Source organism: Colobus angolensis, unplaced genomic scaffold, assembly GCF_000951035.1.
Source record: "Colobus angolensis palliatus isolate OR3802 unplaced genomic scaffold, Cang.pa_1.0 Scaffold270, whole genome shotgun sequence".
In the NCBI taxonomy this organism is placed as follows: domain Eukaryota; kingdom Metazoa; phylum Chordata; class Mammalia; order Primates; family Cercopithecidae; genus Colobus; species Colobus angolensis.
The window spans coordinates 1,308,107-1,323,842 of record NW_012115933.1 but is presented as its reverse complement, the minus strand read 5'-3'; the positions used below and the strand labels follow the sequence as shown (position 1 = coordinate 1,323,842).

General features: G+C 34.7%; 1 protein-coding gene across 1 annotated transcript in view; it reads left to right on the top strand.

Annotated features, from left to right (window-relative positions):
* Positions 1-15,736, top strand: part of HECTD2 (HECT domain containing E3 ubiquitin protein ligase 2) — an 88,057-nt gene that overhangs the window by 48,197 nt on the left and 24,124 nt on the right. Inside the window, exons 6-8 of the mRNA XM_011947849.1 lie at positions 9,098-9,162; positions 12,272-12,317; positions 14,781-14,890. Coding sequence (XP_011803239.1) covers positions 9,098-9,162; positions 12,272-12,317; positions 14,781-14,890 — 221 coding nt within the window. The remainder of the gene's footprint in view (positions 1-9,097; positions 9,163-12,271; positions 12,318-14,780; positions 14,891-15,736) is intronic.

The following is a 15,736-nucleotide window of genomic DNA, read 5'->3' as shown; positions in this document are numbered from 1 at the left end:
CATCCCGGTGAAGTGTTTTGTCTGACACCACTTATCAGAATGTTATTGCCAGTGGACCAAGAAAACCTCAGCCCTTTTGGCACAGCAGATTCCTAACCTAGAGGGGCCAGAGAACACAGCCAGGGGCTCGGTACCAGCACCCCCCAGAGTTAGAGCATGCAGCCCAGGAGTGCTGAGCTGAGCCTTGGCCCGCTAAAATTTTCCAGAAACAGAGCCATTCAACTGAACCCACTTTATGCCACAATCAAACCCAGAAATGCATCAAAGAAGATAAAAGCAAAAAAAAAAATCCCATTCAAAGGATAGCAGCTCCAGAAACTGAAGGAACGTCAACCCACTCAGATGAGAAAGAACCAGCACAAGAACTCTGGCAACTCAAAAAGGCAGTGTCTTCTCACCTCCAAATGACCACACTAATTCCCCAGCAAAGAATCTTAACCAGGCTGAAATGACAGAAGTAGAATTCAGAATGTGGACAGGAACAAAGATCATTGAGATTCAGGATAAAGTAGAAGCCCAATATAAGGAATCTGAAGAATACAATAAAATAATACAGGAGATGAAAGGTGAAATGACTGTTTTAAGAAAGAACCAAATTGATGTGACAGAGCTGAAAAACTCACTTCACAAATTTTACCCCATCTTTACAAAAAAAATTTTTTAAAGTTAGCTGGGTGTAGTGGTGCATGCTTATAGTCCCAGGTACTTGGGAGGCTTTAGTGAGAGGATCACTTAAGCCCAGGAGTTCAAAACTGCAGTGAGCTATCATTGTGCCACCACACTGCAGCCTGAACAACAGAGTTAGATGCTGTCTCAAAAAAAAAAAAAAAAATCAGAGTACAGTTGCAAACATTAACAGCAGAATTGACCAAGCTAAAGAAAGAATTTCAGAGCTCAAAGACTGATTCTCCTAAATACCTCAGTCAAACAAAAATAAAAAATAAAAAAGAATGAACAAAGGCTACAAGAAATACGGGATTATGTAGAGACCAAATCTACAACTCATTGACATCTCGGAAAGAGAGGGAGAAAAAGCAAGCAATTTGGAAAACAGATTTGAGGATATCATCCATGAAAATTTCCCCAGCCTCACTAGAGAAGCCAACATTCAAATTCAGGAAATTCAGAGAACCCCTGCAATATACAAGATGACCATCCCCAAGACACACAGTCCTCAAATTCTCCAAAATCAAAATGAATGAAAAAATGTTAAAGGCAGCTCCAGAGAAAGAGCAGATCACCTCCAGTGGGAACCCTATCAGGCTAACAGCAGACCTTTGGGCAGAAACCCTATGAGACAGAAGAGATTGGGAGCCTATATTCAGTGTTCTTAACAAAAAGATATTCCAACTGAAAATTTCATATACAACCAAACAAAGCTTCATAATTGAAGGAGAAATAAGATACTTTTCTGATAAGTAAATGCTAAGGGAATTCATTACCACCAAACCTGCCTTACGAGAGATCCTTAAGGGAGTGCTAAATATGGAAAGGAAAAACTGTTACCGGCCACCACAAAAACACACTTAAGCACATAAACCATTGACACTGTAAAGCAACCACAAAATCAAGTCTGCATAATAACCAACTTAACAACATGATGACAGGAATGTAAAAAGGCTAAATGCCTACTTAAAAGGCACAGAGTAGCAAGTTGGATAAGAAGAAAGACCAAACTATATGCTGTCTTCAAGAGACCCATCTCACATACAATAACATCCATAGGCTCAAATTAAAGCAACAGAGAAAGCTCTAGCAAGAACAATAGAAAAGAAAAAAGAGCAGCGATTGTTATTGCAATTTCAGACAAAGCAGACTTTTAAACCAACAATAATCAAGACAAGAGCATTACATAATGGTATAGAGTTCAGTTCAACAAGAAGACTTAACTATCCCAAATATATATGTACCTAATACAGGAGCACCTAGATTTATAAAGGAACTTCTTAGAGATCTACAAAGAGACTTAGATAACCACACAATAATAGTGGGAGACTTCAACACCCCACTGACAGTATTAGATGATTGAGGAAGAAACTAACAAAGACACATGGGACCTGAACTTGTCATTTGACCAGATGGACCTAACAGGTATCTATAGAACTCTTCACCCCAAAACAACAGAATACACATTCTTCTGAACTTTACAGAACACATACTTAAAGATTGACCACACAACCATAAAACAATTCTCAGCAAACTTTAAAAAAATGAATTCATACCAACCACCATTGCACAATAAAAATAAAAATCCATACTGAGAAAAACTGAGAAAACCACTTAAAAGCATAAAATTATAAGGAAATTAAAACAGTGCGCTCCTGAATGACTTTTGGGTAAGCAGTGAAATTAAAGCGGAAATCAAGAAATGTATTGAAACTAATGAGAACAAAGATACAACATACCAAAATCTCGGACCCAGCTAAAGCATTGTGAAAGGAAATTTTATAGATCTAAACACCTACATCAAAATGTTAGAAAGATCTCAAATAAACATAATATCACACCTAGACACTCTAGAAACAAGCACAAACTGACCCCAAAACTAACACAAGACAAATAACCAAAATCAGAGTTGAACTGAAGGAGTTCCATCCCAAGATGGAACCAGGAAGAAATGGAGACCCTGAACAGACCAATAATGAGCTCTGAAATTGATTCAGTAAGAAACAGCTTACCAACCCCCCCCAAAAAAAGCCCAGAACCAGATGGGTTCACAGCTGAATTCTACCAGATGTACAAAGAGCTGGCACCATTTCTACTGAAACTATTCCAAAAAATTGAAGAGGAGGGACTCTTCCCCTAACTCATTCTGTGAGGCCAGCATCATCTTGTGTGTGGCAGACACACACACACACACGCACACACACACGAAGAAAACTTCAAGCCAATATCCTTGATAAACATTGATGCAAAAATTCTCAGCAAAATACTAGCAAACTGAATCTAAAAGCACATCAACAAGCTAATCCACCATAATCAAGTAAGCATTATCCCTAGCATGCAAGGTTGGTTCTTCCTACACATATCAATAAATGTGATTCATCACATAACAGAACTGAACACAAAAACCACATGATTATCTCAATAGATGCAGAAAAGGCTTTTGATAAAATTCAGCTTTCCTGCATGTTAAAAACCCTCAACAACTAGGCATTGAAGGAACATACCTCAAAATAATAGGAATCATCTGTGACAAACCCACAGCCAACATCATACTGAATGAGCAAAAGCTGCAAGTCTTCCTCTTGAGAACCAGCTCAAGACAAGGATGCACACTCTCACCATTCCTATTCAACATAGTACTGGAAGTCCTAGCCAGCGCAGTTAGGCAAGAGAAAGAAATAGAAAGGCATCAAAATAGGAAGGGAGGAAGTCAAATGTTTGCAGATGATATTATTCTATACCTAGAAAACCCCATGCACTCTGCCCAAAACCTCCTAGACCTGAAGAACAATTTCAGTAAAGTTTCTGAATACAAAATCAGTATACAAAAATCAGTAGCATTTCTATACACCAACATCTAAGCTGAGAGCAAAATCAAGAACGCAGTTTCACTCACAGTAGCCATAAAAAGAATAAAATACCTATGAGTATTGCTAACCAGTGAGGTAAAAGTGCATTAACAATGAGAATTACAAAACACTGCTCAAAGAAATTAGAGATGAACAAACAAATGGAAAACCATTGCATGCTCAAGGATAGGAAGAATAAGTATCGTTAAAGTGGCCATACTGCCCAAAGCAATTTATAGTTTCAGTGCTATTCCAATCAAACTACCATGGCATTCTGCATAGAATTAGGAAAGAAAACTGTTTTAAAATTCATATGAAACCAAAAAAGAGTTTGATTAGCCAAGGCAATCCTAAAAAGAACAAAACTGGAGGCATCACATTACCTGGCTTCAAACTATACTACAAGCCACAGCAACCAAAACAACATGGTACTGGTTCAGAAACAGACATAGATCAATGAAACAGAATAGAGAGCCTAGAACTAATGACACACACCTACAACCATCTGATCTTTGACAGAGTCCACAAAAGCAATAGGGAAAAGATTCCCTGTTCAATAAATAGTGCTGGGATAACTTGCTAGCTATATGTAAAAGATTGAAAGTGGACCCATTTCTTTCACCATATACAAAAATCAACTCAAGACAAAGTAAAGACTTTAATGTAAAAACTGAAGGTATAAAAAGCCTGGAAGATAACCTAGGAAATATTCTGGACATAGGCCCTAGCAAAGATTTCATGATAAAGATGCCAAAAGTAATTGTGACAAAAGCAGTAATTGATTAATGTGACCTAATTAAACTGAAGAGCTTCTGCACAGCAAAAGAAACTATCAACACAGTAAGTAGACAACCTGCAGAATAGGAGAAAATCTTTGCAAACTATGCATCCAACAGAGGTCTAATATTCAGAATCCATAAAGAACTGAAATAAATTAATAAGCAAAAGCAAACAACTTCATTAAAAAGTAGGCAAAGGACATGAGCAGACACTTCAAAAGAAGACATACATGAGTCCAACCAGCATATGAAGAAATGCTCAGCATTACTGATCATTAGAGAATTGCAAACCAAAACCACAATGACATAACATCTCACACCAGTCAGAATGGCTGTTATAGATGTTGAGATTATGAACAATGAGACTATCTAAAATATCTTTGATACCAAATAAATTTTTAGAAGTAGAGAAATTAATAGATTAAACAGCAGATTGGAGACTGCTGAAAAAAGAATTAGTAAACTGGAATAGAAGTGAAGAAGAAATTTCTCAGAGTAGAGCTCAGAGGGGAAAAGAGATAAACTATAAAAATAATAAAGATATATAGAGGATGGAATAAGAAAGACTAAACTTCATTGTATTTTGAGTCTAAAAATTATGGCACAGAAAGAATGGGGGTATATTTAATACCTGGGAGTTTTCCATAACTGATGTAAGATATGAATCCACAAATAACAGGGGAAACACAGTATATACTAAGCAAGATAAAAGAAATGCAGACACAGTCGTGAAATTGGAACATTGTAATAAAGATACCTTATAAGTAATCAAAGGGAAAAGACAAATCATTCATAAAGGAAAATTAACTGGCTCCACAGCAATCTGGGAGCCAAAAACCTGAAGTAATATTTTCAAAATACTAAAAGAAAAGAATATAAACATTGATTGATGTAGCCGGAGAAACTGACTTTCAAGAATGAGGGTGACTTTAAGATATTTATAATGAACAAAAACTGCCTTTACCACCAACAGACATATACTTAAACTTTAAAAGATATATTTTAGAGAGAAGTAGTATCTGAGATATAAGAAAGAATGATGAAAAAGAAATTCATAAATACAGTTGACCCTTAAACATCATGGGTTTGAACTGCATGAGTTCACTCACACAGATTTTATTCCGCCTCTACCATGTCTGAGACAGCAAGACCAATTCCTCCTCTTCAGCCTCCTCCTTAGCCTACTCAGTGTGAAAATAATGAGGATAAAGACCTTTATGATGATCTGCTTCCACTTAATAAACAGTAAATATATTTTCTCTTGTGATTTTCTTAATAACATTGTATTTTCTCTATTTTATCATAAGAATTCAGTGTGTAATACCTAATACATATAAAATATGTGTTAATAGACTATATTATTGCTGAGGTTCTGATCAACAGTAGCTATTGATAGTTAAGTTTTGGGGGAGTCAAAAGTTATACATGGATTTTTCTACTGCATTGGGGGTCAGCATTCCTAACTCTCATGTTGCTCAAGGGTCAACTGTATTTAAAATGCCTGCATAAAATTGATGTCTAGTGGTGTGATTAAGAAGAAAAAGCCAAAAGATGGGGAGAATAACAGCACATAAGTAGGGGAAGCTTATTGGAATTAAAAGTATTCTAAAATGCTCTAAAGAAAGAGTAGGATATTAACTTAGGCTTGTTAACTATGAATAATAAGAAGTTGAAAGTAACCTCTAAAACAGTGCAAATGGAACAAATAACTTTCTTAACTGGAGAGTAGGGGGATGGGAAAAAGAAGCATTAAAAAGTGAGTTAAACAGAAAACAAAAAAGTAAGATTGCAGAAACAAGTCCAAATACAGGAATAAGTAATTGAACAACAAATATAAATGCAGTAAACTCACTGGTTAGAAGAGACTATCACTTTGAATTTTTAAAAATTATATTCCATGCTAAGCACACAAGATACCTAAAAAGGTTGAAAGTAAGGGTATATAGAATATATACCAGGCACCTTCTAACCCAAAGGAAGTTGAAATCATTGTTACTAACTTCAGAAGATACGGCCTTTAGGAAAGTAAATACTACAGATGATCAGATGAGAGAGAAATCCCTGGAGTTAGCAAGGTTATACAGAAGAGGTTGATTTTTTATTTGCACCTTGGAAGGATTCAACCTAAGTATGCAAACAGTTGAGCAGCTAGTCAGTGAGTATGTATTGTCTTGGCATTGGAGATACACTATTAAACAAAAATGCATGTCATATAAAGCTCTAAGTAGCTTATATTCTAATTTCTATTGGGGGCAGGTTATAGATAGAAAATAAATGTGAAAACAAATGTGAAGAAATATAATTTCAGATACTGACAAGTGCTTCGAGAAGATAGGGCAATGTAATAAGGAGTGATTAGTGGTTGCTTTTAGCTAGGAAGCTCAGGGAGGGCCTCTGTAAAGCAACAACTGAGGTCTTAATGATGAAAATAATTCAAACCATGAGAAAATCTGTAAGAGCAGCACTCTAATAGAAGTGGCAGCTAATAAAAAGGCCCTGAGAAGGGAACATAATTGGCAAATTCAGAAATAAGGCTTGTGAGACTAAAGCTTGGTGATTAGGGAGAAAGGAGAAGACTAGGTTGGTAAGAAATGAGACTGCATATGGCCATGTGAGTTTAGTTATATTGTAATGGAAAGTCATTGAGTGTTTTAAGCAGGGATCGTTTATAGTTAAGAAAGATCTCTCTAGATGCTTAGCAGAAAATGGTCTGTGGTGTGTCAAGAGAAAGGAAGGAGTTAGGAAGGCATTGTAGTAGTTGAAGCAAAAGTTGATATTTGGATTAGCAATTTTGGCCATGAAAATAGAAATGTTCAGATTCATATATTAGAGAGTAGAGCTTGTAAAACTTCCAGTACATTGGATGTGGCGCTCAAAGGCAAGAAAGTCAGGAAACTGAGTGGATACTGTTGCCATTTAATTAGATGGATAAGGCATTTGCAAAGGAGAGATCAAAGTGTTTAAAGAAGAAAAGTAGTCCACCTTGTCAAATGTTGCTGAGACATTTTGTCTCAGAGAATTGACCGTTGTCTTTCATAAGCTATAGATAATTGATGACTTTAGTAAGAGTCTAATAAGACTTTGATAAGCCTATTTGGAATGAGTTGACAGACAATGAGAAGAGATAGTACAGATGATTCTTGAGAACTTTCACTATGAAGGGAAGCAGAGAAATGAGGTGGTAGCTAGAAGATGGCCCAAACGAGATGTTTTAAATAAAGGCAATACATCCGTCAGGGTCCTGGTAGTAAACAGACAACACACTCAGATTGGTAAATTGGATTATTTACAAAGTTGTTGGCAGAGTGAGACCATAAGGAGAGCACAGTGCCCAGGGGAGAATCTAGAGATGAACTGTGGGTGAGAGGGCTGCTTTACAGGAGATGGGACTTTCACTCTAGGGACACAGCCGACCCATGACAACCATCCATGGTGACCCTGCAGATGGGGACCTGAGGGAACAAGTACCCCAACTTCACTCTCTTCTTTTCTGCTAGTGCTTTCTATTAACTGAACCCAGTCAGAAGGCAAAGGAGTCTAGTTGATATAGTCCTTCAGAATTGGCCTCTGAGGGCATAGAGCAAAGTGGAGAAGAACAGCAAATCGGTGCCAGTGATGTTAGTCTGTGTTGTTATACTGATAGGAATGTTTTAGTAGAGAGGGAGAAATGGATGATACAGGGGAGAGAAAAAACTTGAATAACCATGTCCTTGACAAGGTATGAGAGGGGATGGGATGTAGGACTCTAATGAAGGGATTGGCCTTGGTCAAGTGCAGTTGCAGGCAAATTGGCAGAATTTACATTGGGACAGTGAATCTGTTATCTGTGTGTAGCAAGGTTATAGCTGGGAATTGTGCTGGGAAGGAGGTGTTACAGATTTGAGGAATAAGAAGGTTCGAAATACAGTTGTCTTGAAGTGTAGAGAAGTAAGTGAACTATAGAAATGTTGTGGGACTGTCAGTGGTATTGAGTGTCCTTTTGAGATTTGTGGTCATAAACTTAAAGTATATCCAGTCAGCACATTTGTTTGATTTTTCTCCTGCAGCTTTTGTTGCTCAGGGGCAAACACTAAGTGATTGAGCAGGGATACTTTCTGGGTGTGCAGGGTTACTGTAAGCAGAGGAAGAGAAAGGAATGCTATATTAAATATATACGTATATGTGTATATGACGTAAGAGCTAGGCTGAATGAGTGCTGATAGACATGTCTTAGAAGTAATGGTTGTGGTTTTAAATAAAAGCATAATATATGCTTATTGGCATTTGCCTCTTTCATATAACATGACACAAATTTTACTGATTATTTGAAATTTCATGTTAATGAAGCTTCTATTCTGTTATAAAGTATTATCTAGATGTATTTTATTTTCATTTATTCTTAGGATGTTTGATTGTAAATAAGATTTTTAGTATTTGGATTATTAAACTAGAATGGTAATATTATATTAGTAAACGTGTTACTCTTAGATTCATGTTCATTAGTCTATCCTGTCAGGTCAAGGAAAGTGAAATTGTTTTCCAGTTATATAAAAATTCTGTTAGTCTTCAGCCACCACCATATATGTTTGTGCATGTTACACTAGATGCATGGTACACTACACATACCAGGGATATTCTCATTGTAATCTTACATCATTGATGTTCTCAGAGTTCTTAAATGTAAAATCAGTACTACTGTAAGTGTCAGTCCTGAGTCATCAAGTCTGATTTTAACTACTGAAGCAGGTCTATAAATATATTTAACATATAAACGTCACCTAAATAGGTAATCCTAATTACCTTACTGTTTTCTTTCGCCTACAGCCTCAAGACATTCAGAAGACAGTACTAAAGGGAATCATTAACAGCCTGTTACGAGAATGGAAAGGGTAAACTAATATTTTCAATATTTAGCTAATCAGTATAGAAGTCTAACTTACACATTGTATGTCTTTAACATATGTGTATCTGTTTTACTCTCAGAAAATAGTTGAGTTATAATAACATAGATGAAAAAATAATTATAAGCCATTTACAACAAAGCTGTATAACTTAAGATTTGTGACCTCTCAGTAGGATCTATAGATGGGCATAACAAGATCTGTGAATACTTTTAAATTGTATGTAAAATTTTTTCTGTTCAGATATAGATGCTTTACAAAAATGGAATGGGTACTTACATTGGTAACCTAACTGAAATAATGAGCATTAAATTTAGCCTTGGGCTTCCTGGTAGCCAGAGCGAAATTTTTCTTATTTCTAATATAGGGACACCTAAGGCCAGCTACTAAAATATTTTTTTCTGTCAGAACTAAATATTAGATTCTTATATAAGGAATCATGGGCAATTTAGTTGATGATGTTTTGAACCATGAATATGCATAATATAAAAATGTACTTTTAAAAATACATCTTTAAATTTATATTAAAAGTATATTATTTAAATAAATTCTGTTAAAGCCAAAGGAATGCCAAGTCTAGTTTAAAAGTAATACCTAAGTAGAATTCCTAAATGTAATGTTACATATACCATATATATTTTAATAATATTTTAATTGTTCTGATTTTGAAAGAAATTCATGCTTATTATAGAAAATATAGAGATGGCAGAGAAGCATAAGGAAGAAAGTATCGGCCAGGTGTGGGGCTCACACCTGTAATCCCAGCACTTTGGGAGGCCGAGGCGGGCGGATCACAAGGTCAGGAGATCGAGACCATCCTGGCTAACACGGTGAAACCCCTTCTCTACTAAAAATACAAAAAAATTAGCCGGGCGCGGTGGTGGGCACCTGTAGTCCCAGCTACTCAGGAGGCTGAGGCAGGAGAATGGCGTGAACCCAGGAGGCGGAGCTTGCAGTAAGCCGAGATCGCGCCGTGCACTCCAGCCTGGGAGACAGTCTTAAAAAAAAAAAAAAAAAAGGTATCAGTCTGGCCAACATGGTGAAACCCCATTTCTACTAAAAATACAAAAATTAGCCGGACATAGTTGCACAGTCCTGTAATCCCAGTTTACTCAGAAGGCTGAGGCCGGAGAATCGTTTGAATCCTGGAGGCAGAGGTTGTAGTAAGCCAAGATCATGCCACTGCACTCCAGCCTGTTGAGCTATTGAGAATTTCTGTCTACTGCCTTCACTTTTTATATAGCACATTCCTATTATTGGTTTTTTATATATATCAAAGATGGTGACTGGATTTGCTCAGACACTACTGTTTTAATGTATGTCTTTTTATTTTCTATTTGTAAATTCATTAATTTCAGAATCGATAGACACTGTCTCAAAAAAAAAGAAGTAAAAAAGTTAACATTTTACGGTGTTTTTTTAGTCATCTTTTAGAAACAATTAAAGTTGTACTGTATAGTTTCATGTGACTTTTAACTTAATGGTCTTTTTCTTAGTTTATTACTCTAGTAATTTGTTTGCATTTTCCTTCTTAAACCACACTTTTAATGTCTGACTAATAACTTAGGAATATACTGTAATTTACCTAACCATTCTCCAAGAATGGTTGTTTATGTGAATAATTCCACAGTGAACATTTTGTACAAAAATATTCTTTTTTTTATATAAAAATTTTTTTGGAAATATAATTACTGCATCAGAGTATAAACATTTTAAGACCCTTAATACATTTTGTCAGATTTCTTTACAAAGCAGTTATGATAATGTACACTTCTAACAGCAGAGGGCCTGAGACTTCAGTGGTATCTCCTTATAACAAAACTTGGCCTAATTTAATAAATGAAAAGTGGATCTCATTTTTATGTACTTTTCTTTAATACTAATAAGCTTAACATTTTATTATTTGTTTGCTATTTTTATTTATCCTTTTGTAAGTTTTCCACATACTTTCGCCATTTTTTATTGCAGATTTGCCTGTTTTTCTGTTAGAAACTCTTGCTTATTATAAGAAAATTGACCTTTTTGTATTATATTTTCCTATATCTCATGTTTCAGAAAATCAATTACTAGCCTCACAAAGAACAAACCCCTGTTACATCTCAGTTAAGTGTCTGAGGACTGAAGGGTTAAGGCCAAACTGGGAGTTAGCTGCTTCCTGAATATTATAGTAAAAATACCACTTAAAAAAATTCTAAGAAATCAGACCTACTCATACAATTTATCGTGCATGCCTGATAATTTATACACGCATAAATGACCTTGCCAAGATTATGAGGCTCTAGGTAGGACAGGAAAGGCCTTGGAGGAATAGATGATATATACAAATAGATCTTGAGCAGGCAAGAAAGAAACACTTGTCAGCATGGAGAATAACAAAAACTTTAATATCTGGGTTTTGTTTTTCAATCCAGGACCCAGTTAGGAATCATGAATTGCATCTGGTTGTCATAGAGGTGAACCATTTTCAATTCAAGAAGTTACTTGCAGATATCTGTGAGAATGTACCAAATAGATCTTGAGCTGGCAAGAAACACTCATTAGCCTTGAGAATAACAAAAGCTCTTGGCCAAATCTGATACTATGAGAATTCATATTAAGATGGAAAAAATTACTTACTTTTCATGATTCTTTCCGTTAGAAGCATACTGAATGCATTTAAAGTATGATTTGATTTACGTACATTTCTACATCACTTTAGGAATGAACCTAGAAACACAAGCTTATTTTCTTTCTTTAATACATAAATGTTCTTAAGATTATCCTTTATTAAAACAAAACATAAGTATTCTAAATTCTAAAATTTATGATTTTTTTATTACACTCCTACTTCCAGAATTAATCATATTTACCTCACAAAATGTTATAGCCTAGTTAGCTCAGTCTTTAGTTATCTTCAGAACCAGCCTAGAAGAGGCACAGAAGCACCTGTATTTTCAGCATATTATTTGGACTGTCTCAATAATAATGCATATTAATTTTATCCTAGTTTTTGGCTTTTCTCAACTCAATCTTCATGGAAACATTTATTGGTCTTTTTCATTAGATGCTATGAGATTAAACTTTCATCCATAATAAATTATTCTTGTTTCCTTTTCAGTCCACGAACAAAAGATGATCTTAGAGCATATTTTATACTTTTACAGGTAAGAGAGCTAGAACTTAGTTGAAGTTGTCTAAGTCAGATCTCAATCTCTACATGTGTATGTGAAATGATATTATATATTAAATATCATTTTGGGCAATATTATTGATTCTTTTTAGAATTATAGTTATCTGTAACCAGAAGATTTTTTTAAAAGTAAGATTAGTAAGATTAAAAGATTAGTAGGATTTTTAAAAGTAAGAAAAATAAGATTAAAGCCATAACAAATAAATAATCCGAAGCTAAATTACATGTGAGATTAAAATTTTGATACAGTTCCTGCCAGAGTATTCAGGAACAAACAGAATGGAAAGCACTTCTTTCTCCTCCATTCAGACCTCTTTCTTGTAACTAGTTTTAACAGGCTTCAGGATTTTCTTTTATTTTCCCATCTAGTAGGTTTTTCACTTTGCTATGTATTTTTCAATAATTTCAATTAGAATTCTTGTGGAAAGATAAAAGGTTTTATTTTAATTTGTTATAAAGCAAAGATAATGAACTTTTTTCTCTTGATAGATACAGATTAATAGATTCAAAAAGAAATTAAGATCCAGACAAATGAAAAGCAATTTTTACTTTTTATTATTTTTGAGGAAGAAATACATTATTACCATAGCTAGCATACTATGAATACATTGCATTATTCTTTACAATTTATAAAAGTTGTCCATGTATATTATCTCATTTAAAAGTAAAGAAAACGATATTAAATAAGTATAGTGTTTAGTACAGTATTATAATATCAATATGTCTAATGAAACAACATATACAGGGTAGGGATAGAGAAAGTGAGGAAAGATAAAGTCACTACAAACATGGAATTAATAAATACAGAACCATTGCTTCAAGGGGAAATACAGGGTCAGGTTCCTGTGAGCCTCTGATCACATTTTTGTCAGCCAATCAATATATAACTTTGTGTTTTTTTAAAGACATACTTCATTTAATAGACGTCATTGATTCATTATCATTGAACTCATGGCTAGCAGTACTATAACTCATGCCTAAATGAAACTTCTCTAACATATATTTTCTCTGTAGGGCACATCACAACCTTCTTGTTAGGAACACTAGACAGCATTTTAGCACTACACTTGGCCATTTTGAAAGAGCAAATCACCAACAAAACGCACCAAAATGTGAAAAACGAAGCTAAATCGATTGCATAAAGGACACTTGCAAAGAGAGAGTATTGAGCTAAAACAAGGCAGGACATCACTTTGACCTCAGCTGGAAATGTGCACGTCAGGAGACTTAACATTTTTCACGTGTCCCCAAATGACCATGAAAACACAAGTATTGATTTGGGGATTAACAATTAAATTTTAGCAAGTAGGCAAATTTGGAAATACAGAATCAGTGAATAATGAAGACTGACTGAATATTGAAAGTCTTTAAAATGTTTGTTACTAACTTTTAAGGTAGGGATAGAGAAAGTGAGCAAAGAGGAAAAAGTGGGAAAGATGGGGGAAATGACCAAGAGATAGTTAAGAAGAGAAATGTAAGGAGGGAAAATAGACAGGTAAGAGGAGAAAGAGCCAAAACTCAAAAGTAAACTTATGTAGAGATAGTAAAAGCTAGAAAGAAGACACAAAACTCAGATTTTAGGTGAGTATATGGGTCAGCCATAAGCTCTGCTCATATTTTGTTCTTCTCAAGAGCCATTACCAGATGAAGTTACCAACTGAGGTCAGTCCCAGATTTTGAGTTGTTCTGTCAGTAAGTCAGTTTTGAAAAACACATGGTACTCTTATTTTTCACAATTTCAGGAGGTTTTTTCCAATAATATTTATTTTTTCCGTGATGTGCTGAAATGCACATTGTGCTGGAATTTTAGATTTTGGAAACGTAACTATAGGTTTTTCTTAGTTTACAAGTATTCCTTCAGTGTCCCTTTATCATTTAAAAGTTGTCAGAAGCTGTATGTGGTTCTCCCTTTGTTCTTTGGGATATATGAGGCTAACTCATTTTACTATGGCAGAAGTTTCACAACCAGCTTTAACTTCATTTTTCTAGCTTTTAATCAGGGAAAACCCAGGTTTTTTGCTTTTAATTGGATGATAGTGATTGGTACCATTTATGAAGGCACTTTTGTGAAGGTGCTTTATATACATTTTCCTTTTCAATACTCAAAACAACCCTTAAGATAGAGAATATCATTCCCATTTTACAGATGAGGACATTGAGAATCGAAGTGTAAGGAACATGCCTAAGGGCATATAGCTAGTAAGTGGTAGAATTAGCCCTCAGGCTCAGATCTGTCTTAACTCCAAAGCCTATGTTCTTTTCACTGTATAGCCGCAGCGTAAATGAAAGTCTCTGTTAATTAAATAACAAATAGGTTATTGTTACTTTATAATTTCAAATTCTGTTTCCTGAATTTACCACTTACTTATTAAGCTTAGTGTCTTTCCTTTGTGTGTTAACAGAATTTTAACACCATTATCTTTAATATCTTTTTCAGAATCCTCAGTTTAATAATACATCTACGTATGTCATCTATGCTCACTTGCTACGACAGATAGCTACCTTAGTGGAAGCTGACCATCATTTCCTAGTTCACTGGTTTAAAAAGTAAATCATTCTATGATATTAAGAACTTTTATAGTCTCACAGTTTTAAGTTTGCTATTAGTAATTTTACAATAAAATATATTTAAATATTTTCAGGTCTTTAGAAATGGTGCTTATATTCACAATGCTTCAAAAGCCAATTATAAAAATCTACTTTAGTACTACATAAAGGATAATTAAAAATCTGTTTTTAATGTAAGTAACCAATTTGCTTGCATAAGCTGTTGAGAATTTCTGTCTACTGCCTTCACTTTTTATATAGCATATTCCTATTATTGGTTTTTTATATATCTCAAAGATGGTGACTGGATTTGCTCGGACACTACTATTTTAATGTATGTCTTTTTATTTTCTGTCTGTAAAGTCATAAATCTTACCATTATTTAAATGGCACTTTCTCCTTACCTAAAAATGTCATTGTAAAATATAGGTTAGCCATCAATATCAATTTGTAAAAGCATACTTTTTTCACAGAAGTATACCCACATGAACAGTGACTTCTCCATGACTGATTAAAGTAGAAAGGCAAAATATTTCCCAAAGAAATTTTAAATACAGTAAATTATCATTATTCATAGTAGTTATATTCTATAAAGTCACCACAAACATGGAATTAATAAATACAGAACCATTACTTCAAGGGGAAATACAGGGTCAGGTTCCTGTGAGCCTCTGATCACATTTTTGTCAGCCAATCAATATATAACTTTGCTTTATGTGTGTTTTTTAAAGACATACTTAATTTAATAGAAGTCATTGATTCATTATCGTTGAATTCATGGCTAGCAGTACTATAACTCATGCCTAAATGAAGCTTTTCTAACATACATGTATTTTCTCTGTAGGG